Raw genomic sequence first — 25,377 nt, forward strand, 5'->3', positions numbered from 1 at the left:
AAAATGTTCCATGCAGGGTTTTTATTTGAAGAAATTAAAGCGTGGTGTCTTTTTTGTCTTTTTTTGAGAAAATTAATATTCGCAGTTGAGAGCTCTACAGACTCTGATTATTGGTCCCAATGGCCCCTTTAGTTGCTCATTGTCAAGTTCAGAGACAGGCTTACAGAGAATCTATTGCATCTGTTCTTGGATAATATGTCATAAAGGAAATGGACTGAGCTATCAAAAGGGTGATTATGCCAGGTTGTAGTTTTCCTATTGCAGATTCTGATTTCAAAGTGGCAGATTATTGGCATGAGGGGAAGCAAAATTCTATCTACTTACTTCTTCTAAATGTGCAACATGTTTTTATTTTTAATTCTTATGACTGTGATTTTACAACTAATGATTTGGACTTGGATCTTGTAAAGACAGCTTTCTGAATCAAATGGCTCAGTAAGGAAATTACTGTCAGAATGCAATGTGACTGACTCATTTCATGTGAAAATTAATTCTAGTGATTCAGTCACTAGTCAAACGAATCCAATGTTATTTCTCTCCCAGTTTTATCATTCTGTAGCTTTTAGGTACAATTTCAGTGAATTGCCCAAGTTCAGATGATACAAGTCAACTGGTATTGTCTGATGTGTGCTGGATACTCTCCAGGGCATCAGGAAAGAAATCATCTTCTATAAAATCATATCCTGTTTGCAAACATCATATTCCCTGAGCCACCAGCTAATCTAGATATATTAACCCTAGCCAATCTAAGTGCCAATTTCTCATCCAGTGTCACAAGCACGGCTCCTTTATATTTTTATGACCCTGTCAAAAAATAATACTTGCTGCCATTGGTGATGATTTGAATTGCCTCCTCTGAGCTGTGCAAATGGAGAAATAGGTCTGTTATCAATTTTGCTAAGCGTGCCTAGAGAATTGTGGATTGTTTCAGGTCCAAGTTATAAATGACAACAAACGCTGTAAAGCCTTTTGAAGCAGTGCAGCTGATGATGGTATTGTCATAAAATCTGCCGTGTTCTTTTTCTGCACCATTATTTGCAGCCGTCAAGTAGATTAAAGGCTATGATTATTCAAAAGAATTGATCATTTTATAACCCAGATCAGTTAGCATGCAAAACGGAGCTCAGTTGTTTGCAATTTTACTTCTGTCTATGATAGTGTCATTTAAACATATCTACAAATCAATGAAGTAATTTATGCTACAATAATATCAAATGGAGTTTGTTAACGACAGAAAATGGAGGAATACGAAATAGGAATAGAAAATGTTCAAAACTGTCAGCAGATCCATTAGGTCAGGGCAAAGAATCTCCAGTCTTTTCACTTCCAAATGCTGAGCGACTCGCTGCATATTTCTAACATTCACCTGGTTTACTGATATAGAACCATAACACACAGCACAGAAAAGGAAGCTATTCAGCTTATCAAGTCCATGCCATTTCTCTGCAAGAGTAATTCAGCTAGCCCCATTCCCTACTTTTCAACTGCATGCTATTTTCAAACAGTTAAGTCAAGATTGAGTGAAATTGTTGCAAAAATATGTTCTGTGCTCTAACATTATTTTTAAAGATGTACTTGGACAAATTGCTTTGCATCTGCAAAGGCTTTCAAAGATATTTGCTCCCTCAAATTATGCAATGGACTCTGCTTGAGTATGGTTTGCAACCTTTAATCTAGAAATTAGGACAGTTATAAACTTTTGGCATCACTAATCACTCCACAAATATTCAGGCCAGCAACTAATAGGACTCAAAGCCACAGGCATTGGCACGAGTTGAAGTGTTTGTAAATTGCTAGTGTAGTGGCAATAGTGAATCATTCCAGCTACAGAATGATTGAGGAGGCTTGCAGCAATTACTGATACACATTCTTCAGCTTAATGTGCATTGTTTGTAACACAACTAGGTGATGGTTTTCCCATTCATTTGTGCATATATATTCTGATACTTCCCAACATAGGACAGTCGTTACACACAGCATATTTGTGGGTTTTTGTTATTCCCGCAGACTGTCCCTCTCCATCTTATCATAGGATGTTTTGTTGTCTTTTTGTGGGAAGGGGGAAACATCAAGAAGTCAGAATTAAAATTCCAAAGTTTTATTATATCTTTTACTTCAGGATGAGTCACTAAGAGCTTTCTTTTTATTGCTGTTGTAAGATATATCACAAGATAAATATTTCCACGAGTTTGTAAATCATCAGTGCAATGACTGCCACTTCCTGTTCAGTGAATGGTGAGGTCAGCCTCCAGTTCTATTAAAGGTTGGAGGGGGTGGGTGGGGGTGGAAATATGAGGGGAGCACAACTTTAAGAGATGCTTTTTGATTTAATGCTGCATCACTGAAGTTTCTTAAAATTTAATGTGGGAAGGTACTTGTCGAAGAATAGAAGAAAAGGCAGCACAAAACGTCACATAGAGGGTGAACAAGTGATGTTTTTTCCATCTGGGGTTAAATATTCGAGAACATTGTTTCAGTGACTCACTGAGCAACCAATGTTTTGCTTAAGAATGGTTGGGGGAATTCTCCAGCTGTCAGACTTTAATGAAAGCCTGACTAAGACTTAATACAGTGCACAGAACATTTTTTTTACAAAAGAACTAACATATAGAATGAACAGCAACAAAAGTTATACTTACTCCAAGACCCCCACAAGGGAGAGCAGAGAAGAAATTTTGCGTGACAGAACCTAGGTGAGGAAGGAAAAGAATAAGTAGTCTTAATTATTGTGAGTTCAGTTTTACATTCTTTAAATTTCAGAAGCCAAGTTCCATGTCATAAACAGAGGAAACTTGGTGGAAGAGCACGGAGTACAGAAAACATTCAAGTCTGCATAACCTCACAAGATGTTCATTTCAAGGTTGAGCTCATGCGGGATATTTTCTGTTCATTTTACAGATGCCCATTACACATTTGTTTATATCACATGATCAACATATGTTGGAATTTAAAATTAAAATGACTTTCTCCCTTCCTTGCCCAAAGGTGCTGCATTATTGAATGTAAGGCTGGACTTTCCTGTAACTGGCAGAATAGCTGTGATACAAAACTTCTAACTGCCATCACTTTGAATATCAATTTGTTTGAGTTAAATTAGTTAGCTCTGTAATGTGGGCTACCAGTGGATGCCCTGCCACCAGGATGTAGCCAACCCAGCAAGACCTTAAGTACCTGAAAAAATTTGAGAGTTTTAAAAGGGGCTGAAGGATCCCAATAAAGGAGATTAGAAAATGATTTTCAACTTTAGCCTTGCTTAAAATTTGAAGGGTGGGTGTTTGGGTCCTTTACAAAGGGGAGTGAGGTCATTACAACTTGCATGGATCAAGTTAGGAGACACAACACATCTGATCCAGGAATTACCATGACAGTTTTATTGGTGATTTTGGACACTAACAGGATCAGCAAATACACACAAATGTTTTTGAAAGTTTTTTTTCATACATTTGTTCAGAGGATGCTCTCTGGCAAGGTCTGTATCTATTTCTCATCCCTAACTGCCCTCAAGAACTGCTGGTGGTGAACTACCCTGTTGAGCAGGAGCAATTCATAGTAGGGGATGTGGAAGGTGGTAGGGTGATGATAAATACACCACAGTGCTTTAGACATTTTGACATTTACATGTTTTTAATTGATTTGATCTGGTACCAAAGCCTTTTAACTCTTAATAGTTTCCTACACTTTATGCTTGAATCCTCTATCCAGGTTTCTTAAGTGAGATAATGAAATATGTGTTTCTCAGTCTTTATTACTCAACAAAATTTATGTTGTTTGCTTATGGAATCTGGGCAATGCCATCATGATAGCATTCGTTATCCATCACTGGTTTCCCTAAGGGCACTAAGAATCAACCGTACGTGTGTGCTGGAGTCGTATGCAGGCCAAACTGGGTCAGGGTGGCAGCTTCCTTTCCCTGAAGGCCATTAGTTAATCAGTCGGGTTGTATCCTTCTAAATAGAATTGCTCATGGCATGCATTATTTCATACTTTTTATTTTGGGTTTGCATTCCTTCAATCACTCTGCTTCTTGCATCTCTTGCAGTAAAAATAATGAGTATACTTCCAAGAAAGAATTACAAGTGAAACACATACATCCACTCCTTCTGCAATGAAATATGCTCTAATACATTGACTGCAGGATTATTGTGGTGTTATAGTAACAAAAATATTGGGCTGAATTTTTCCTCTTTTTTGGCCAAGTGTTTTGTCACACGCTGGTGCTCCAGCATTATTAGCAAGGATGTGACCTAAAAATCAAGGCTGGCACCCTGCTTCACTGACAGAGACCTGGAGCGGCTGGGGAATGCGGTGGTGGAGAGGAAGGCAATCCTCCATCTGTGATCCAATCCCCTCTCCTGCATTTGCTTCACCACTAAATGCTTTTCCATTCACTTTCCTCTTATTCAGACTCTCCCTTTGTCTCCTGGTTGGAAAACATGGCCCACCCCTTCGCCTGACATCTTCACAACACCTAGACTGCTCTTCCTGCACTGCTTCACACCTCAGCTGCACAATTCACCATTGTTCAAACGCTGGACTACAATCGGACAAGCCCCTTGCCTGACTGCGAAGCCTCTCCTGTAGAGCTTATCTCCTTTCAATCTCACTAGGGACTGGTCACCTTTCATTTTCAGACATAGCCATTTGGTTGAAGCACACGCAGTGTATTTGTCGTGTAAGCTGCTGGCACATGTGGAAAGTGTGACAGTGATGGAGTATGCCCCCTTGGTTGTTCAGTGTTTTGAACAGTGACAACCTGCTACGTCTTCCAATGTGCTAAAAGACTGCAAGAGACAGAAGCTAGCAGTCTCCAAGTAAGGTCAAATTAAATAAGTGCTATGAAATGAAGCTCAGAGTCATAGAATGGATCTTGTGTTGATGCATGAGATGCATACATCCCCTGCATGTAAAGCAACCTGTCAGCAGCATGTAAGTTGAAGATGTCCCTGAGTTCCAAAGTGAAGTTCTGAAGGGCTGAAGTGTGTGACAGTTGGACAGGCAGCAATCTAGTGGTGATGCTGGTGGTTTGCTATTGCAAACAAAGGGTGGAGGAGGACTGAATTAACTCTCCAGAGGCAGGTATCCCATCACCAAATCATCCTTTATTCATACATGGAGAGTCCTTGACACTGTCCCAGCACCCTCAGACCCAGCTCTCAGAGTGAACAAGATCTCTGACCTTCCTGTTCTTATGTGTCAGCCAGGGCTCCTTGATTGGACCAGATTTGACAGCCAATCAGGGAACTCATATTCTATGAGGTCCAGCTGGATGACCTCATTATAATCACTACAAGGACAGTGCCCGTAGGATATGAAGGGACAATGTGATGAAGCGAGAGGTGGATTTAGACTTGGAGGAGCAAGTGGTGAGCTGCTACTGGTGGATAACCACTCAGATCTTACTTTGGGAATTTGTCTTGTTTCCCAGGGAAGGAGAGGAGAATTGGGAGGTACATAAAGATGAAGTGAGCTTAGCCAATAATGAAATGCAAATTCATGGAAATAAAGTAATCACCACTTAATAGCAAGATTCTGAAGTCATCATTTAAAACTTAAGGTGGAAATTTGGAATTTTTTTCTCAATGTGGAGAGTTTTATTTTTGAATATTTCCCCAACTTTCTTGCCATTTCCCTCATTGATTAAGGGAAGCAAACATCTTAAGTGCAGATTTGCACAGTACTTTTAGGAGACGAAAAGTGTGGTGCTGGAAAAGCACAGCAGGTCAGGCAGTATCCGAGGAGCAGGAGAATAGGTGTTCCAGGCATAAGCCCTTCATTAGGAATGCTTATGCCCGAAATGTCCATTATCCTGCTCCTCGGATGCTGTCTTGACCTGGTGTGCTTTTCCAGCACCACACGCTTTGACTCTGATCTGCAGTCCTCACTTTCTCCCAGTAATTTTAGGAAAAGATTTTTATTCACGCTGGCTGAACTAAATTCAATAATGTTACCTGAAAGTTCCAACAGTTTATTTACCATCCCATTCTCTTTATGCGCTGGCACTTGTTATCTTGATTAAGATCGTGAGATGAGCTAATAGGGTTCAGTGATGCATGCTCCACCCAACTGACACAGGTATTGAGTGGTTTAAAAAGTGATCCTTAACAGGGCAACTGGAGGCTTCTTTAAAAAATGGGAACTTTTTTTATGGTTATGGTAATAGTCCTTGTCTCAAAATTAAATTCTTTGCCACTGCCAACCTTCCTAAGACACTCTGCTGGGATTGTTCTGAATATCTACAGGAGCACCTTCCATGTTCAGGTTCTGCCTTAAAAGAATGGGCACATATTTTACTGTAACTAATACCACCACTCTAAAATGGAAACAGATAATAAAAGAATTATCCTAAATTTTGATAAATACATTGGGTCAAGTGACAATTCGTTACACTCCAGGCTGAGTGCTTTAAGCTGACACTAGCAATGACTGATGAATGTTATGGAATGTGCTGCTGTCCGTAGAACAAGGATCTACAAACCTAGCAGCTTCCTTGTGTCCAGCTTTTGTCTGTTGAGGAGGTTAGTACCGAAGAGCAGTGAATGATATTCAGAGTGAACCATCTGTATTTCCTCCAAAGTGGCTTTTCGACCTCGGATTTGCTAAAGGAATAAAACAGCAAAACATCTATTCACTCAGCAACCCACACAATCTTATAAACAATTGTTAACTCTTATGGAGAACATGATTAAACATACATATTAATTTGCAATCCCAAAACATGTCTGCAATTTTGTAGAAAATCACAATGTTAAATTCTCATTGTATTCTGACATAATGCCTATCATAATATCCAGATGGTATAGGTTGTGCATGGCTTCTATTTTTAACAGAGTAATCAAACTGAATTGCACTGAAGTTACATCTGGGTCCAAAATTCAAACCTAATGTGCTTAGCAGGAAATGCCCAGGGTCAAGTCAAACACTTTTTTTTAAATAAGAACAGAAATTGCTGGAGAAACTCAATAGGCCTGTAAATGTTCTGAAGAAGGGTCACTGAACTTAAAACATTAACTCTGCTTTCTCTTCACAGATGCTGTCAGGTCTGCTGAGTTTCTCCAGCAATTACTGCCCACTATCACTCTCCACTGAATTCAATAGAGGGTACAATCAATTGTGGTGTGAAACTAATGCTTTTACTCAATTCTGGTAGTTTCTCTACAAGCACAATAAGTTAAATTTTATCCCCAATGAGTCATAGTTATGTTTTGAAATTAAGCTCTGATGTATCAACTTGATAATATATGGTAGAAACCTGTTAAACATATGCCAATTCTGATCAGGAGAGAGAAGCAAAACACAATGAGATCAAAATCTTTTTTTGGTGAAGACAATGGGGAGAAACTGAGCTCCTTTGCTCCATGTTTCTGAATACCAAATTGGGGAAACAAATATAGAGTAATTGAATCATGGGACAGTTACAGCACACAATGAAACCATTTGGTCCATAGTGTCTATGCCAGCCATCAGCAAAGGCAAATCATCTAATTCACTCTCATGCCTGTTCCCTCTAGTTCCACAAATGGTTACTCTTCAAATAATTATCCAATGGGCCTTGAAAAACAGTTATTGAATCTACCTCCGCCATAATCCACGGCAGTGCACTCTAGATCCTAACCCCACACTGAGTAAAAAACATCTTCCTTATGCCACCAGTGCTTCTTTAGCTAGTCACCTTAAACCAATGCCCTTGCGCTCTTGAATCTTATTCCCACAGGTACAGCTTATGTACTCAGTCCAGACCCCTCAGCACCTCAGAACACCTGAATCTAATCTTCATTCAAATTTATTTTCTCCAAGGAAGACAATCCCAACTTCTTCAATCTATCCACATAGCTGAAGTTTATCATCTCTGGAGCCATTTTCATTTTTTGTTGCATAGCCTCTCTAACGTCTTTCCTAAGATGAGATGCCCAGAACTAGGCACAATTCTTCAGCTGAAGTTGAACTGGGTTTATACACATTTTTCACAACTTTCTTGCTTTTGTGTGTCCCTATTTATGAAGCCTAGGATCCCATAAGTTTTAACTGCTTCTAAAGCTGCCCTACCATATTCAACGATTTGTGCTCAAACATCTTTAACTTCCTCTGCTCTTCAACCACTTTAGAATTGTTGCCTTTCTTTATCCCTCCTAAAAATGATTCACTGTATACTACCATGCATTAAATATCATCTGTCACTTTTTCACCCATTCCACCAGCTGGTCTATGTCCTCTTGAACTTTATCACTATGCTGATCGCAGTTCACAACATTTTCAAGTTTGCATGTTCTGCAAATTTTAAAGTTGCACTCTATTCAAGTCTTGGTCAGTAATATGTAATTAAGAAAAACAATGGACCTAAAATCAAGCCTTGGAAAATGCTTTTCTCTATTCTGAAAAACAACTGTTCACCATTCTATTGCTTGGTCACTGAAGCAAATCACTTTTTATTCTATGTGCTCTAACTTTACTGACAAGTCTATTATGTGCTATTTTATCAGTGATTTTTTGGAAGCTCATATACATCTTTTACTATCATCGGCTTTCTTCATTGTCTTGTTAAAAAGATCAACCACTTTCATAAATTATGATTCACCATTAACAAATTCAAATGACCTTCCCTAAATTAATCCACACATCTCCAAGTGACTGTTGATTCTGAATTAAATTATTATTTGTAAAAGTGTTTCCACTACTACACTAAAATTATCTGGCCTATAGTGTCTAGCATTATCCTTAAATCAGTGGTTAGCACTGCTGCCTCACAGTGCCAGGGACCCGAGTTTGATTCCACCCTCGGACGACTGTCTGTGTGGAGTTTACACATTCTCCCCTTGTCTGCTTGGGTTTCCTTCAGGTGCTCCAATTTTCTTCGAAAGTCCAAAGATGTGGAAGTTAGATGGATTGGCCATGCTAAATTGTCCCGTAGTGTCCAGAAATGTGCAAGCTAGGTGGATTGGTCATGGGAAATGCAGGGTTACAGGGATAGGGTAGAGGGGTGAGTCTGGGTGGGATGCTCTTTGGAGGGTCGGTATGGACTCAATGGGTTGAATGACTTGCTTCTATACTATAGGGATTCTAAGATTCTACGATTTATTGGATAAGTCTATAACATTTACAATTATCCCATCTCCTGCAACAGCCATATTCATATGCTGCATTGGTAGATTATGGTCACTGTCTCCACAATTTCATACTCACATTTTCCTCAGTACTGTCAAATGTCTCACACATGGTTCTTTGTGAATTATGAATGAAATATCTCCACAGAGACCAGTATCCCATCACCAAGTCATCCTTTATTTACACATGGAAAGGCCTTGACACTGACCCAGCTCCTTCTGAGCCAGTTCTCAGAGTAAACAGAATGTCTGACACTCCGCTTTTAATCTGTCAGCCAGGGCTCCCTGATCAGACCAGATTAACAGCACCAATCAAGGCCCTCATTTTCTATGAGGTCCACTTGGCTGGCCTCATTATAATCTCTACAATCAACAGTAAGGTGCAATCTTGTTTTTCATTGCAATATTCTCCTGACATCTGTTAAAATCACCCTTTTTCTACTTCATCTTATATTTAATCTAGTTTGTCATCCAGGAAGCTTTGGATATTTTTTTTTCAACATTTCCCTCTTGTGCGTATGTATTTTGACTGTACCCGAATGCTCTCTTGTTAAAAAAAAACCTATTGTTACTATATAGATTTTCTTGCTAATCTTTGAGGCCAAATTATCTCGGCCAGATTTGTTCTCACCGATTGAAGTTGGCTTTCTCCCAATTCTTTTTTTTTATTTCTGGGAACAATCTCTCCTGAAAGTGCATCAGCTGCCAAATTGACAGACAGTGAATTCCAATACCCTGGCCTAGAGCCTAAATGAAGTGAAACGTTCCTGAAGTATGAGTATCAGAGACTTAATAGAAAAACCCATGGTTGCTCAATTTTTCTGGGTTGTTCATCAATGGAGCATGGCTGAACATCAGAGAACAGGCAAGATTTTATTTTAAAAATTACATTCATGTTGATAAAGGCGACAAAAATGTACATCCTGTTTCTAAACCAGGTCAGTGTCAGCTATAATTTGCATCCCGTGGGGCGGCATGGTGGCTCAGTGGTTAGCACTGCTTCCTCACAGCACCAAGGTCCCAGGTTCAATTCCAGCCTCAGGCGACTATCTGTGTGGAGTTTGCACATTCTTCCCCGTGTCTGCGTGGGTTTCCTCCAGGTGTTCCGGTTTCCTCCCACAGTCCAAAGATGTGCAGGTCAGGTGAATTGGCCATGCTAAATTGCCCCATAGTGTTAGGTGCATTTGTCAGAGGGAAATGGGTCTGGATGGGTTACTCTTCAGAGGGTCGGTGTGGACCAGTTGGGCCAAATGGCCTGTTTACACACTGTAGGGAATCTAATCTAATCTAATCGATGATGACTCTCCACTCCTATTCATCGCGCCTCTAGGAATTCTGTCTAGATGAGGTCAGAACCATATACATGTTCCTGGGTTCCAATGAGTGATCTGCATTAAGGCACTGAGTTGGGATCTACAGTTCACTGGTTTGGTGAAATATTTTTCATTCAAACAGCAAGGCACTTCCATGTAGTTATCCAATTAGTGATTCATAACCAATGGATCTATGGCCCAGAAAACAGCATGTCTGATATTGTCAGTATTTATTGTATTAAACAGTCACTTACATAGTCATATTGCGCGTATCGGAAAAATTCAAAGGTTCAGAATTCTTACTTTTGTAAAAGTATTTGTAATTAATATTGTAAATCATAAAACAGAATTTAATATAAACCTAATTATTTTGGTAATATTACTGGTCAAAAGTGTATAAAGTTATGTTTGTTTGCACTCCATGGATACAGTAAACTTAGACAGTGAAATACTTCACATTCTGACTACATCAGACATAGGCCTGTATTTTCATCCATGGTCATCAGCATAAAGTTAGCAAGTTTCATGGCTTTGCAAATCTTACCCAGGAAAATGTAGCCTGGAAAGTTGGAATTTTGTTTTGGGGTAGCTGGGTTCCCTGGGCGTCTGGTCAAGTGACCCAGAGCAACAGCTGATGCTGCCAGGTTTAGAAGTGTGACTGCCTTGGAGCACGGGAGTTATTAAAAAATGATAAAGATAAAACAAAAACCAGCCCTCCAATTCTCACCGGCTCGCACCTCTCACAAACTGCTGATGTCTATCCATGTCAAACTATGCATACGCATGTCGCCACTCATCCCAGTGACCCCTCACACTCATCATGTCAACCCAGGTTATCCCTCCACCTTCAACAGCCCCTTATAGAGTTCATTCCCATCACCTTCACAACCATTTACTCAGTCTATACCACCCAATAACATACTACCTACCTGAGTCAAAAGGTGTGGTGCTAGAAAAGCACAGCAGGTTAGGCGACATCCGACGAGCAGAAGAATCAACGTTTTGGCATAGGCTCTTCATCAGGAATCCTGCTCCTTGAATGCTGCCTGACCTGCTGTGCTTTTCTAGCGCCACACTTTTTGACTCTGATCTCCAGTATCTGCAGTCCTCACTTTCTCCCACACTACCTACCTGCTCTGGTTTCTCATATGCCCATGCCACTCGATGTGCCCAATCATTCCCTAGGCTCCTCAAAACTTCTTTGCCAGCCTATGTCTCCCACTGACTTCCATGGCCCTTTATAGTCACTGAGTCAACTTATTACTAATTCATCCCCCTTGACTTTCTTTCTGCCAGTTCATCTTGTGTCCACGATGGCCAAACCTCAGGAACCATGCTGACAGAAAATAATTGATCTATTCATAACATCATGTCATTTGAAATACTCTCCCTTCATTAAAATCAAATTACTTCAAATAATATCTCATGAAAACAAATATTTAGCTTAAGTACTTAATTTCTTTTCTGTGACAACAAACATTTCTATTCTGTAAGTATATGGAACTGTAAATGCAACTTTTCAGTGATCAGGCACCTCTGTGATAATGTCAAATCAGTCATGCAATCCGGTAATGATAAACCTTAGTCAACAGAATGGTATAAAAATCATTGTTTCTCCAAAAAAGATCCATACACCTTTTTAAAAATTCAAAGTCTAGGAGAGCTAGATCTTTTGACAATGTTGATGAATCCAATGTGTTTTGGCAGTTCTTTGATACCTTTAACAATGCTTGGCAGTTCCTTTAAAGCTCTGCCAGTTCCATCGAGTTTCTGAACTATTTACATGCATTTATCTTTTCATTTAAAAAACAAATGTTTACCTGATCTCTCTCAAGGCTACAAAAAACAGAAATTGCTGGAAAAAAACTCAGCAGGTCTGGCAGCATTTGTGGAAAGAAAGCAGAATTAACATTTTGGGTCCAGTGACCCTTCTTCAGAACCTCTCTCAAGGCTACCCTGGCTTTCCAGATCCTCGGCCTATTCTCTGCACTGCTTTATATAGGTAGCTTCCTCCTGCAACCAATGATATGCAAATTTATTATGCCCCTATTCTCGCACTCCAGTAAAAACAATGGAGGTTAGGGCTTCCAGAATCGAGGTTCTGTTGGTATGTTCTTGCAGGAAAGCCTCTCCAGTAAGTAACAGCAGTCTGAGTTGCAATTATTACTTTGCCTTTTCTCTTATAACTTCCATCCAGGAATATCGTTTTAAACTCTAATTAGCCACCTTTTTAAAATCTGGTCATATTAGTTCCATACTGCATAAACTTAAACGTATCCTGACTATGAAACACATCAGCACTCACAATGAGATCCTCATTCATAATTAATGCACGCTTTATGAATTACATTCAAGAAATTCACTTAATGGAGACTCAAAATGAAATGCAACACTGGTTTTCTGTATGTGTTAAAAAATTGTTAGCAATCTACGATCAAGTAAAACACGTAGTTAAATATCTCTAGCGTTTTGCTTTGAGATCCATGGAACATTAACATTCAATGGATATTGCATGTCAATGCAAATACTATTATATGATTGCAGGCTTTGCCAGAATGTTTTGTCACTTAACCCTTGAAGTGTTTGATCTATGTCTGGAAGTAGTTTTACAAATTTATGTCTATTAGTCCATATTGAGGTCACAGCTTCATAACGTAAAAAAATAGTGATTTCTTGTATGGCAAACTCACCTCACAAATGCTGAGCAATCCTGCTTCCTGCAACCTTGACCAGATGCTTTGTATCCTCCCAGGATGCTCAGGATGAATGTTGTGGTTACCGCAAATGCACTGGTGTTTAAGCATGACGGTATCATAGACAACTCCTGCAGTAAGAAAATAGCAAAGGAACAAAGAATAGTGGACTTCTCGATTCATAGTAGGCATGTTGTAAAGGTGAAAAACAAAAATGACCCAATGGAAGACAAAAATAATTATGAATCTGAAGTGAATATTTCCCACTTTGCTGCAGTGGTAGATAAAGCTTCATTAAATTTGTTACATTTCTATATTTCCTGATTTGTTAATGCATTACTGTTTCTCTGCTTACTAATATATGCAAAGTTCTTCCAGGTCAATGAAATTAGGATTGCAATATTAGAATGCAATAGATAAACATGCTAATGGAATAAACGAAGGAAAGAGATTGTAACTTCCAAGATGAAAAACTAAAAAAGAAACTTCCAGCCCTCTAGCTGGAGCTCGAGCAAAATGCTTCACGAAGAAATCTCAATTAATGCATCTTGTGAAATAATTAGTATCATCGTATATACTACATTTAGAACATTCTAACTAGTTCATTTTTACTTTAATAATTGTAATATGATGAAGGAGTAATGGATAGGTGGAGTCGAAGAAAGAATATATAAATTATTTTTGAAGTCAGAGTTGGATGGCCTGAAATATGGACTACATTTACATCCAAAGGGAATCACAGATGCTAATAGGTCAGAAGTTGATATAGGGAGCTTCACATATTCCAGAATATCAATGGAAATGCATTAGCCATCTTCATAGATCTGTCTGACTACCATTGAATCAGAAGCCTCAATGAGATATGTTTCTCTACCAACAGGATATAACTGCAGGGACTTAACTAAGTCTCATAAGATACCTTCAAATAAAAAGGAAAATATTGCAGTTGCTGGAGGTATGAGATAAGAAAAAACAGAAAGTGCAGGAGAAACTCAGATCTGGCAGTACGTGGAGAGTGAAACAGAGTTAACATTTCCAGTCCAATATGACACTTCTTCTGAAGAAGCGTCTTAACTCTTACCTCAAAACATTAACTCTGTTTTTCTCTCTATAGATGCTGCCAGAGCTAAATTTCTCCAAAGCTTTGGTTTTAATTCCTGGGATACCTTGAAGGCTTACCCATCAGGCTGCCACATGCACCAATAAATCAGATAGGTTACATAGAAATATCAATACAAAATCCAGACAAGAAACATATATATTTCAGAAGTTTTCTTTTAGCTAATGAAGCCAGGTGCAAACAAAACATTCAAATATTTGGCTCATTAAATTCAAAATGATGACACACATACAAGTATCAAGAAAAAGATCAAAAATCTCCCATGTACATACTGATTCCACTTTTTTATTGATAGGAATATGCAGACCCCAAAAAAAGTTGGGTTCAAATTTATATTCAGAATTCATCCTTTCTGGGAATCGGAGCTATCAATAGTACTACTTTATATTCTTCAATTACAGAAATCCATTTTATTCTCATCATCATTTAATATGAAAATTGTTTGTTTTTTATTCCACTAGATGCCTGTACATATTTTTCTTTATAAGTCTCTATTAATGTATGCTAAACTCAAATTAGAGTAGACCCAAATTCTTGGGTCTGTTTATCTGAAGATGGCATCTGCTCGGTTTATTTTTTTATGCAGGTAATTTTAACACCTGCAAACCCTCTTACCTGCCCCTCATAAAAGAAGGGAAGGGTTCTGGATGGGGTTACGGTCGCAGAAATGTGAAACCTGATCCCAACCTGCTATGAACCTGTCTTCTTAACCACAACAGCTTTCTGGAGTCCAAGTAACCTACCCCTGGAGTGCATGTTAAATTAGACTTCATTCCTCAGATTTCGGAAATAATTTGACTTTATCATGTATGGTCCATATTCTCAAGGTCCATTACATTCTGCCAAACTTGTCCCTCCTTCTCTCTTTCCCTGCATAATACTCCCACAGTTTGTCCCTGCAAGTTTTGGAGACGATGTCCTTACATTCACGTTGTCTTATTTTCATGAGAGAAGACTATGGCACTTGCAACCATACCACCACTTCTAACATTTCCATCTCAGGGGACCTACACCAGGGTTACTGAGATTTTATCAAATCTTCAATAAAGCTGACATAATTTTTATTGTTTTTATAGTTTTATCAGGATTTGTACACATACATAGGGATTATGTGTGCTGTGTTGGGATAGATCATTTCATAAGGATTGAGAGAGTCGATTTTGTTAGCTAAACTGATCTCCTGCAACAAAGATTTTACTGATGCGCTAAAACTCAATTTTCAATAATTTGTCAGGATTATTTGTAACATATTTATAGAAACATTCAATAACGGGCAAGAGAAAATAACTATCTAACAGATTTGGAAAAGTGTTGTAGGTATGGCCTTAAGGTGATACCCATTTTCCTGTAAAGCATCATTGATATGCTTCTTTTTCAACATAACAGCCTTGCCTCCTATAAATAGAATGGCCTCTGTCTCCCAGTGATCCAATGACCTCATTGTCTCTTGAGTGATTGGACAGGATAGGTGAATGTAGATCTCTATCAGTGCCTTTATGCATTCTCAATGTTAGAGAGCTATTTTCCTTACTTGAAATCATGACGTATCAGGGTTACTTCATTGTATGGATAAATGCCAATCAGAAATTCTTTAAATCGTATCTGTTTTGAGGCCACTCCACAGAAAAAAGTCAAAGAAAGAGAGGGAAAGATGTTAGTTAGTGCCCTTTGCTTGCATGTGTTTCCATATTAAATGCTGGGTATACTAAGATTCAAGAAAGAATGTATTGCTGTCTTTACAGTCTGTCCACTGTAAAATCTCTGTTAGATAAAATTATTGTTAATCAGATACAGATTGATTAAGACCAATACATAATTTGGGATCAGCTCTTATATTTTGTTGAGGACCTTTACTGATAAGGATATCTTCTTGTCCCTAATGGAATAGGGATTTAATGAGATAGTGATCAACTGCAAGTACAATTTTTATTGGCTTTTATTTTTCACAGTTCACTGAGTGTTCCCAATTCCTAAGGAGGACAGACATGAACTAGTCCAGCTAAGGGATGAGCAGAAGACTTTGAGGCACAACATCATCTCAATAAATCCATTAATTTATTTTAGTTTTCCCATTAAAAAAATTGCAAAATCTTCTATGTTCACATTGACCATAGTGTAGAGTTTAATATTAATTTTAAAAACTTTCAAAATTTACATTTTATTGGAAATGATTACAGTGCAGTTTGAATGTTGCTTTAAAGATTATGGTAATAAAACAGAAACAGGTAAGAATACATTTTTAAAGATTTAAATGTTTATTAAGTTTACAACACATCATTACATTTTGAGTGAACTTTTATGACTCCTGCAGCAAAGTGGTTAAAATATACATCACTTACAGTAGAACAACAAAGCTAGCAGCCAGTAGCTGTTATTAAAAAAAACAAATTAAAAACTTCACATTTTAAAATTACACAACTTATCATTTTAAAATTTGGCATTGTCATAAAGTACCATGGATAAATGCAATTGTTGGCTTTGGTTTACTCATTGCATCAAATAATGAAATAACCTGTCCATTAAATCCCTTGTATGCAATTTAAACCCCATATATATCAGTATGAAACATGTCATTCTCTTTTCCTCACTAACAAACCTCTTGCCCCTCCGCAATTCTCACCATAAGATTCAAAAATTCAGATACACAAGCATGCATTGAAGATTAAAAGAAAAACATGTAAATAGTGGAAATGTAAAATTGATTGGAAATAAATGGCAAGTCTGTTAAGCATTTGAAAAAGGAAAGGCTAGAAATCAAAAATCCCCCATCTGAAACATTAAGTTGTATTGTCTTATTAAGATGCTAATTGGACTTGCTGTGTATTTCCAATGTTATCTGCTGATAGTTTAGGATATATACATGAGGGTCTAATTTCTATGGGAGCATTCAGGGCAACCCCTGTAACTTGGCCAGAAGATTCACAAAGAGTTCAAAGAATATTTAGACTTTTTTTTCAGCAATGCAAACTATTTTTCAAGTGCTTCTGCCATTCCTGTATGCAAATTTCAGCAAAAAATTGGGAAAATATTTAGGGAAGCTTTACCCCATGTTTTTAGAAAGATATTACAATAGTAAAAAGAACAGGTTCCAGTGTTATCCACAAATGAAATGAAATCACTGATTGCACAACTAGCAACTGGGGCACAGGCAACACCCTCTGGTGCAGGTTATTACAGTTGGCATCATTTCTAGAATGCTTTATTCTTATTTTAAACTTCTGTACTTTATCATAAATTCAGGAATATAAAATAAAGCTAGAGAATCAAATCCCTTCTCAAATTTAAAAACTTTTTTTGTTATTTGGAAACCATTTGAAGCAAAGGTCTGTAAGAACAGAGGAGAAACCTCTCAACAGGAGCTTTCCTTTTTTTCTAGTGAATAGTACAGTTAACCATATTTTTTTGTCTAACCCATTGCATTGAAGGTATGTCAGTACTAAATTGGTCCAACAGAATGTTCTATAGCACACAAATCCAATTCAACTTAATAGCAGACTGTGAATTTCTATAACAGCTAAATACAACATTTAGCAATGACAAAACAGTACATTGCTGTGGCAAAACATTAAATTGCACCCAGTGAGTTATATAAGATTAAAAATCTGCAAGAAGTTATTTGCCAGTTAGTTTAGAAAATCTACAAATCAAACAAATAATATTCATTTAATAATTTTTGAGCTCCAAATTTAAAGGCAGGTAAAATTACAACTTGCTGTTTACTTTCTGAACACACAGTTATGTATTTCCTACTAAATTTGTACATTCCTAACTACATTCAAACATCAATTGCTGGAGGTTTGAGGAAAATAACTTCAGCATTATTAAATCCAATGGATCTACCAAATTAAAAAAAAATCAGTTCTGTAAAGCAACATACCCTTCAAAAAAATCGTAAGTTCCCATTAGTCACATCAGCAATTCTTGGTATTGTTTCAGTTTTGTTGTGGCCATCCTTATTTACTTGTATCTTACCTAATGTGCTTCTATTCTTTCTTTAAATTTCCGAACAACATGCCATATGATCACTTGTCCTTTCCTCTCCTCACCTGTGCTGAAAGATTTATCAGTTTTATTTGGCCTATTAGTTCCAGGTAATTTGGGCCAGAGAGTTTCATATGTTTTTTTTCTTGGTCCAGAGGGGAAAAAAAAGTGATCTTTTTGAGCTGAGCTTACACATTGGCTCTCTTTCCATATGTTAAAATTTCATGTCAGCTAAACCAAATGGGGGAAGATAAAAGAGCAAAAGGACAGGTGTAACAAGGTTAATTGGTGATATAGATGCAGTGTGTGAAATGACATGCTGGATTAGGGAACTGATGAAAGGATAAGGCAGCAACCCGAGTGCTTTGCCAAGGTGCAGCTCTGTGGTGTGGAATATATTCTGCACATTCAAACATAATATCCAGTAGCAGTAACAATACAGGAAAAGTTCCAGGCTCCATTTAATTTGAAATAGAATGGGAGTTATACAGGTGAGATTAAACAAATATGAAGTAAATTAATCCTGACTGGTTAGTTAATCATTGATTTCAAATAATTGAGGGTATGTGTGACAGCGAACAGTAAATAAAGCGAATAATAACAGAAGTGTAACAAAAGTGCAATTTGTGGCATTACAGCATTGGAATTCATTGAGCTCCTAAGAATACTGAATTTAGAACACCTATTAAAGAATTCCTTTGGGGCTCCTACCAGTGGTATAGACGTGTCTGATGGGATGGTCCATAGAAGAATGCGGCAATGTGGAAGCAGCAGGGGATGATTGTGTCCTGGAAACAGGCCTGTGCTTGTCTAATCCTGTCATGCCAACCACAGCCATCTGAGCTTGGTACAGTCGAAGTTGGTGGATACGCTGATGATCCAGAAGCTGCTGTTACCATAGAAACAACACAGTAGAAAGAAATGTGAGATGGATCAATTAAGACACTTGGAGAAACATGTCAACAAATTAAGTTCATTAGGTCAGAACCATAATAAACATTGTGAAGACTTAAAGCCTAGTCAATAAATCCCTTCAACAGATGTTCTCACACTGTCAATCACTGCAACTATTTAGTATGAGAAACTCCTTGATAGCATTGATCTATTTTTGAGATAGTATTCTGTGCCTGAAATATACAACAGCTGCATGACATTTTAAGTGTATAAAAACATGAAGAGTAAAATGTAGTTGCATCACAAAAATATCATAATTAAAATATAACATTATAATTCGCAGGAAGTCATGTAATAATCCAAGAGGTGTGATTGTTGGAAATGACTTTAATAATGCAGTCGCCATTTGACAAAGCCTATGAATTTCAATATTTTTTTCCAATATATGATAAACCTTTCCCTTCTAGAACTCAGTTTATAGAATAAAGTAGTTCTAATCTTTTCAAATAAATACTAAATAAAAAAAAACTGAAAAAAACTGCAGTTGCTGAAAGTCAGAAACAAAAACAGAAGTTGCTGGAAAAGCTCTGGGATTCTGAGGAACCCAAAACATTAACTCAGATTTCTCTCCGCAGATGCTGCCTGACCTGCTGAGCTGTTTCCAGCAATTTCTATTTTTGTTTCTCGTCTTATGAAGCCTTGTCATCCCAAAGATAGAGCTAGAAGCAACTAAATAGGACCATTATTACCTAAAATTGAAAGTAAATTTACACAAGAAAGACATCAGCCCCAATGTTCATTATGCAGGAAAACATATCTGTTGCACTCAAATTGCCTGAAGAAGTTAGGAAACTCAATTCCACCAAACTTGGCATTTCTCATTTTCAAGGGGATAGTTTGTAATTTGCACATATGCAGTTCCCAGAGGCAGCTGCATGTTGAAATTGGATTTTGGAGTCCCTGGTGTTTGGAAAGTTGGAGTGTGAAGATTAAACTAGAAAAGAACAGATCTGTTCCTCGTGCATTTCATTGAGAGCCAGCGTACATTAGTGGATGGGTTCTTGTGGATACTCAATTGTTTGGTATGGTGGGCAAAGAGGAAATGAGTAGTGTGTGAAATGAGTCAATAAGCTGGCATGGTGATATGAGGGGCCATGGGAGATGGGTGGATGCTATTATGTTGCAAGGGTGAGACAAAAAGAGTGACAAATCTGCGAAAATGAGTAAGGTTTGAAGGGTTAGGACTGAAGGAATGTTTTAGATTTGTTCCCTTTTGGAAAGGTAAGATATCCTTTTGGATCTGGAGCTGGGATTTATTAAGATAAGGTAAGAGAGCCTATAGGTTGCAAGATGGCCTGTTTGTGTGTAAAGGTGCATGAACTAACTGGGACTGGCAAAGCTGTTAAGAAACTGTCGTAAAGAATGTGGAATTTACAAAAAACAACAGCAGTGCTAGTTTTTTGAGAATGCCTGTTCACATAAAATCATCATAGATTTGTATCGTATGACCAACTTCCCAAACTATAATGTTCACAATTGGGTGCCTATTGATGACCTACTCCAATTGCTTATTGAATGGAAATGTTTGTTGGCATACATGATCAAGCACTTACATGAGCTGTTTATTTCAGTAAGATAGTTAATGTTTAAGTGGCACTTTGTTTTCATCAGGATAAAGTGAAGAATCTCCTTTTTTTCTAAAAAAAATCAATAGAGTTTTATTCAATTATTATATCTTCAATAGACTGGTAACTTTATTTTCTGTCAGGATGTCTCTTGAATGATGTTCATGCTGGATATCTGGTGAGTTGTCAGGGATAGGGAAAGGGAAAGTGTGGTGTATGGGGCTGAGTTGGTACTGTGTTGGTACTAGATATAAAGAGCCATGGGGATAATTGGGAGCATATTGGCTAAGAGGTGCCATGGAAGATGGGTAGATTTGCAAATGGGATATGAGAAGACATGGGATATGGGTAGATAGGCATGACACTATTGGTAGATGAGCTTAGGTTGACACAAGAGGTATGAGAGAGCATGGGAGATTGTTTCAGGAACATTGTTTTTTTTGTTCAATGTTAACTTAAGAATTGCAGATGCTGGAAATCAGAATCAAAAATAGAAATTGTTGGAACAACTCAGCAGGCCCAGCAGCACCTGTGGATGGAAAGCAGAATTAAGTTTAGGGTCCAGTGACCCTTGCTCAGAACCTTCGTCAGATGAGGTTGACATTGATGTGGCACCGAAAGTGAGGACTGTCTTGTTCCTGAGAGCAAGAGAAATGTTTTCTGCTTTAATCTTTATTATCAAATTTTAAGCACAGTGTTGGAGCCCCTGAAGCAGGTTTTCCATCCAAGCCTGTTTGGGAACTGGCAGCATCATAGGGATTCTGCCATGGAAAGAAGCAACCTCTTAAACACTTCACAAGTCACATGGCCTGACTCCCAATACATCCCTCCCACTAAAACTGAAAATCAGAAATAGGTAGACTCTTAAAAGTGTCGGGCTCCTGGAGTGTATACCACACCCAGGAATGAAAACTGGGGCTATTGCATGCTTGAGTAGAGGGAAGTGCATTCAATGACTGGAATATCTCATATTCTGTGTGGAAACAACCACAAACATTTCTATATATATTTACATTAGTTTTAAGAATTGTGATAGACCATTAATGCACCAAGTTAGGAATGTACTTCATTATATGAAGATGGCAAGAATGTACAATTTACAGTGTAATAAACTTCCCCTTAAATAAAATCAAATAACTTTCTTTTGGCATATTGCATAACATATTTACAGGTAGGCTCCCAGGTTGTGAACTGAGTCTGTTTACGAGTTGATTGGTACACAATTCGGAATGCAAAGCAAGACAAAGTAGCTGTTTGTAAGTACAGGAAATATTTATATGCTGGATATTTAAAATTACACCCTGTATGGAACCATGTTCATAAGTATGAGGATTCGTAATCGGAGACTCCCTGTAGTCTGCATTCAAACTGCTGAAAATGTTGAAGCTGGTATTTTATTTACTATGCAACTGAATTTGTTAAAAAATAAACTGAATTAGATGATTTCTTATTCCAGGATGGTTGTATAGCAATGCTTGTTTACAAATTTCATGAAACAGATCTGCTGACCATGTGTTTAAAGTAAATCAGTAACAGCTTTTGAAGGGGATTAAATTGCTTGTAAATTGTTATAACTTAATATTATAGAGACCATATTGCACCACGAGCAATGAATTCCAGAAGTTACTGTAAAAATTAATAATTCTTGCACACTTTAGTCAGAAGTTGACTTTACTGCTCTGCCATACATAATCATAGTGTGAAGGAGAGCTCCAATGTGAGAAGGATCTTGGTCACCAAGATGGTGGCCAATCCTAATTATACTAATTATGGCACATGGCTTTCCTGAATATTCTCTCACCTGCAGTCAGCATTACATTTTCAGAATTAAGAATAATTTGTGGTATATTGGAACCAATGAACTTTATGTGTTAAATATGTTATTGGTCGAATGTCAAGAATGACTTACTATAGCACAGACACATCCGCACAGACACTTATTTAAGTCAGGCGAAATATCTATGAGGTATCTACAGTGCTAGCAACACATAACATTCAAGTTCGCCTGTTTGAAAGAAGTATGACTACTGCCCTGGTTCCATTTTGTGTGATACTGATACTGAATCATACAGACCAGGAGGCCTAGGCCTCATCCTTGGACTACGCGAAGGTAACTGATCTCAGCAGGGGTGCTAAGACCGAGCACAGCACTGTGATTAATGAGAGGAAAAATCAGTCGGGGTTCCCACTTTCAGAACACATGTCTGTTTCTCATCAAGAAGCATTTATAAACTTAATAATATTTAAAACATTATTAAATTGCACAAACAAGAATGATTGATGGTCATTGGAAAGTATGCTTGGGTGAGGACTAAACTGGACTCAAGTGTAACATAATAAGAGAACAACAAGCAATCATAATCTTAATTTTAAGAATCATGGACAGGCTATTGTTTGGGTACTTACACTCTAGAGATAAGTATGCTTCAAAGAGAAATCAAAATACGAGCTTTTTCAAACTTTGTAATGAAGAACTAATAGTTTTATTAGTTGAATGTTTACTGAGTTAAATATATGGACCAATTTTAAGCTTCAACTTCAATGAAAAGGAAAATCAAGAAGAGAGTATAATCTGTTTTTCTTTTAAACAGTCCTGGGATGTGGGACTTATTTATTTATTGGCAACCCCAGTTGACTTTTAGAAAGTTCTGGGGTGCTGCCTTCTTGAACCATTACAGTCCATTTGGTTCAGGTTAGGGAGGGAGTCCTGGAATTTTGATCCAATAACACTGGAGGAATGGCAATATATTTCCAGGTCAAGATGCTGAGTGGCTTAGAGGGGGAACTTGCAGGTGGCAGTGTTCCCTCATAGCTGGGATCCTTATCCTCTAGATGGCAGTGGTCATAAGGTATGAAATGTGCTGTTGAAGGAACATTGGAGAATTTCTGCATTTGTTGCTTGGGCACACTGCTGTAACTGAGTATTGGTTATGGAGACAGTGGATGTTTGTGGCTGTGGTGCCAATCAACACAGGCTGCTATGTTTTGGATAGTGTCAAGTTTAAGTATTGCTGGAACTACACCTTGTTGATTACAAACAAGCTTTGAGGAGTCGGGGGTGAGTTACTGTAGTGACTTCTGACTAAAGTGGCCTCTAACCTGTTCTTGTAGCCACATTGCTTACATAGCTAGACCAGCTTAGTTTCTGGTCAATGGTTGTTGATAGTGGGGATTTCAATGCTGTTGATATCAATGAAAGTCAAGGGGTGATGGTTAGATTCTCTCTCTTAGAGATGGTCATTGCCTGATATTTGTGTGACATAAATATTATTTGCCATTTGACAGCGTATACCTGGATATTATGCAGGTCTTGTTGCATTTGGACATGGACTGCTTCAGTATCTGAGGAGGTACAAATGTACTGAACATTGTACAATCATAAGCGAACATCCCTACTTCTATCCTTATGAACGCAGGAAATGTCATTAATGAAGCAGCTGAAGCTGGTTGGACCTTGAACACTACTGTTACGACATGGGGTAGACTCTCCTGCTTAATTTAAAACTAGCAACACAGAAAAGATTTATCCCGTGCAGTAATCTGTTAAAAATTTGCGTGGCCAAGAACTATTTAAATTAAAAATAAACAACTTTATTTCTTAAAGTATAACAGAGAATAATTAACTAACAACAATTTACAATTCCTTCCTCTCACCTACCTTTTACTTTCCCTTCTATAATAATAGTCTGATAAAACTCCCAATTAAGATTTACAGAAAAATTCAAATTTTGAAACCAGCTAGCAGTTGAATCTTCTCTTCATCTTCATCAGTAGATTGGCTGTCCAGGTCAGTGTTGAGGTTTTTCTCTGTGCGAACTTCTTCTCTGGACAGGTACCTCTCAGGGAGTTCTGACTAGCAGTCTCCATCTGTTGGTCTGGTGGCAGTTCTCCTCCCAACTGTTCAATTTCCCCAGTATTATACTCCAAAGCATCAGATTGTGTCATTGGCTTGTAAGATTGTCAATATACTCAATTTAAACTTGATTGGAATTTGATATTTTTCAGGGTATAATTTAAACTGATTGGCCTAGTTCAAATCTGTTTTGTCATTTCCAGACAACCAGCTACTCTAGTTGCTGGAGCACATGTTACATTGTGTCTTATTGAGAACTCTTGGTGCTGTCACTGCTAGCTTTTACTCTCTTAAAGGTACAGTACACTCACACCTTCATAGTACAACCCTGAGGAACTCTGCATAGACTCCAGGAGCTGAGATGACTGAGCTCCAATAATCTCAACCATCTTCATTTGTGATAAATATGACCCCAGTTAACAGAGGGATTACCACCTGGTTCTCATTTACTCCTGTTTTGCTAGGGTTCCTTAATGCCACACTGGATCATGTAAAGAGCAGTCAATGTCACCTATCCCTGCAATTCAACTCCCTTATCCACATTTGACTGAAAGCAATAAGAGGTCAGGAGCTGAGCAGTCATGGTGGAGCCTAAATTGAGCATCAGTGCACAGATTATTGCTAAACAATCCAAACTGCCCCTCTCAACCAAAGGGAGGTACAGGTGACCAATTCTAAAGGTTGGGCATATAGAGCTGGGATTTCTCCTCCCTCTGTGCAATTGATAGTACTGTTGATTACTCTTTCCATCACTTTTCTGATGATCAAGAGTAGAGTAATGGTTTTGGTAATTGGCTGGG

The 25,377-nt window shown here is 38.0% G+C and overlaps 1 protein-coding gene across 8 annotated transcripts in view; it reads right to left on the reverse strand.

Annotated features, from left to right (window-relative positions):
• The window catches only part of LOC122549771 (histone deacetylase 9-like), a 796,606-nt gene that overhangs the window by 169,608 nt on the left and 601,621 nt on the right, over positions 1-25,377 (reverse strand). For all 8 annotated transcript variants that reach the window (XM_087987095.1, XM_087987091.1, XM_043689766.2 and 5 more), the window contains 4 exons: positions 18,917-19,094; positions 13,102-13,235; positions 6,476-6,596; positions 2,640-2,689 (listed from right to left, as the gene is read on the reverse strand). In XM_087987095.1, coding sequence (XP_087843221.1) covers positions 2,640-2,689; positions 6,476-6,596; positions 13,102-13,235; positions 18,917-19,094 — 483 coding nt within the window. The remainder of the gene's footprint in view (positions 1-2,639; positions 2,690-6,475; positions 6,597-13,101; positions 13,236-18,916; positions 19,095-25,377) is intronic.

This window comes from Chiloscyllium plagiosum, unplaced genomic scaffold (assembly GCF_037043375.1).
Source record: "Chiloscyllium plagiosum isolate Xiang-an unplaced genomic scaffold, Cpla_swu_hap1 HiC_scaffold_5, whole genome shotgun sequence".
NCBI classification, from domain to species: Eukaryota; Metazoa; Chordata; class Chondrichthyes; order Orectolobiformes; family Hemiscylliidae; genus Chiloscyllium; species Chiloscyllium plagiosum.